The sequence below is a fragment of the Aphanomyces invadans genome (assembly GCF_000520115.1).
Source record: "Aphanomyces invadans strain NJM9701 unplaced genomic scaffold supercont1.9, whole genome shotgun sequence".
Classification (NCBI taxonomy): Eukaryota; Oomycota; class Saprolegniomycetes; order Saprolegniales; family Verrucalvaceae; genus Aphanomyces; species Aphanomyces invadans.
Window position 1 is genome coordinate 1,696,901 of NW_008580154.1, and position 1,239 is coordinate 1,698,139.

General features: G+C 45.5%; 1 protein-coding gene across 1 annotated transcript; it reads right to left on the reverse strand.

The window, feature by feature from the left end:
• Window positions 1–688: 688 nt before the first annotated feature.
• On the reverse strand, window positions 689–994 carry H310_05657 (hypothetical protein; the record flags this gene model as incomplete). Its single annotated transcript, XM_008870423.1, has 1 exon — window positions 689–994. The coding sequence occupies one exon, from the start codon at window positions 992–994 to the stop codon at window positions 689–691; it is 306 nt and encodes a 101-aa protein (XP_008868645.1).
• Between the last annotated feature and the right edge of the window lie 245 nt (window positions 995–1,239).

Below are 1,239 nucleotides of genomic sequence, written 5' to 3' on the forward strand. Positions count from 1 at the left end.
TTGAGTGCACTCGATCATCTACTCTTTGATTTTGTATAAACTCATACGGTGATTTTGCGAGCGTGCTCGCAACTTGCGGAGACTGTTTTTTGGTCTCGCAAATTGCGATGTGTATTAAATTACCGAAAATGTCGTAGATGCGAGGCAAAATGCGATGCGAGGGTTTTGGGAGGCTTCCAGTCGCCAATTCCTTATTATCAGGAGGGTGCACTTCACTACACAACTCTGGTTGGTGCCTCAGTTTGGACTTGATTCATTTACGGGACTACATCCAGAAACAACTTAGTATCTGTTGGTCAATCCAGAAATTGAAAAATGAGGCCAAAAAAGGATAAATCATTTACCATGGATGCCTCGTCAGCTCGAAAGTCTTGCAGCATCCAGGAAGATTTCAATTGTTAAAGTGTGCTTTTTGCAACAGTTCTACGGTACTGTTCTTCGAATGCTTGTCAAGATCTTCATTGCCATTGCAGTCGACCTTTCAAAGGTTCCAAACGACCTTCCAAACATGTCGTTTTGGTTGCTAGCGACTCTACCCATGTGTTGCTTTAACTTCGATATTCATGTAGCAGAGGTAGATAGCATAACCCTACACATTCATCATTCTGCATTTACCAACTCCTTCCTCTCCATGTTCCCGGTTACACCTGGTATCGCTACATGCCCGTCCAAGGGCAATTAGAGGTTCTCAGACAGAGGGGCCTAAAGCAGGTCTCCACCAGAACACGGACCGCAGAGACGCGCGGCGATTGCGAAAGACGTCGTCTGCGTCAAGGTAACCACCCACTGGCTTCTGTTTCGGTTGTATGGCACTAATGTGATCGGCGACTCCGTAGTAAATTGTGCCCAGCAAGGTCATCCACATCGGGGTTTCCAACGTGCCTTTCATGATTTCAAACTGAAGTTGTCGTTCCTGCTGCTCCAAGGCAAAGCGAGCTTCACGTTCAGCTTTGTCAAGTTCATAGCGCTTTTCTTCGAGCTCCAATTTTCGCATGGCAAGGGCATTAGCCTCGTTTTGGACGGCAATTTCTTGTAGTTTGTACTCCCTCAGTCCCACAATAATTGCGCGACTCAGAAAAATGGCGTACTCCTCCCCGAATAATAATACAGCCACTTCAAGATATTACATGCGGTATAAATTTGAAAAGGTGTAACGACACGGCTGTGTCCAATCAAATCATGCAAAAAATTGTCGCAGAACCAATCAAATGGCGGAATAGAGCAATTCTGACAGTGCCA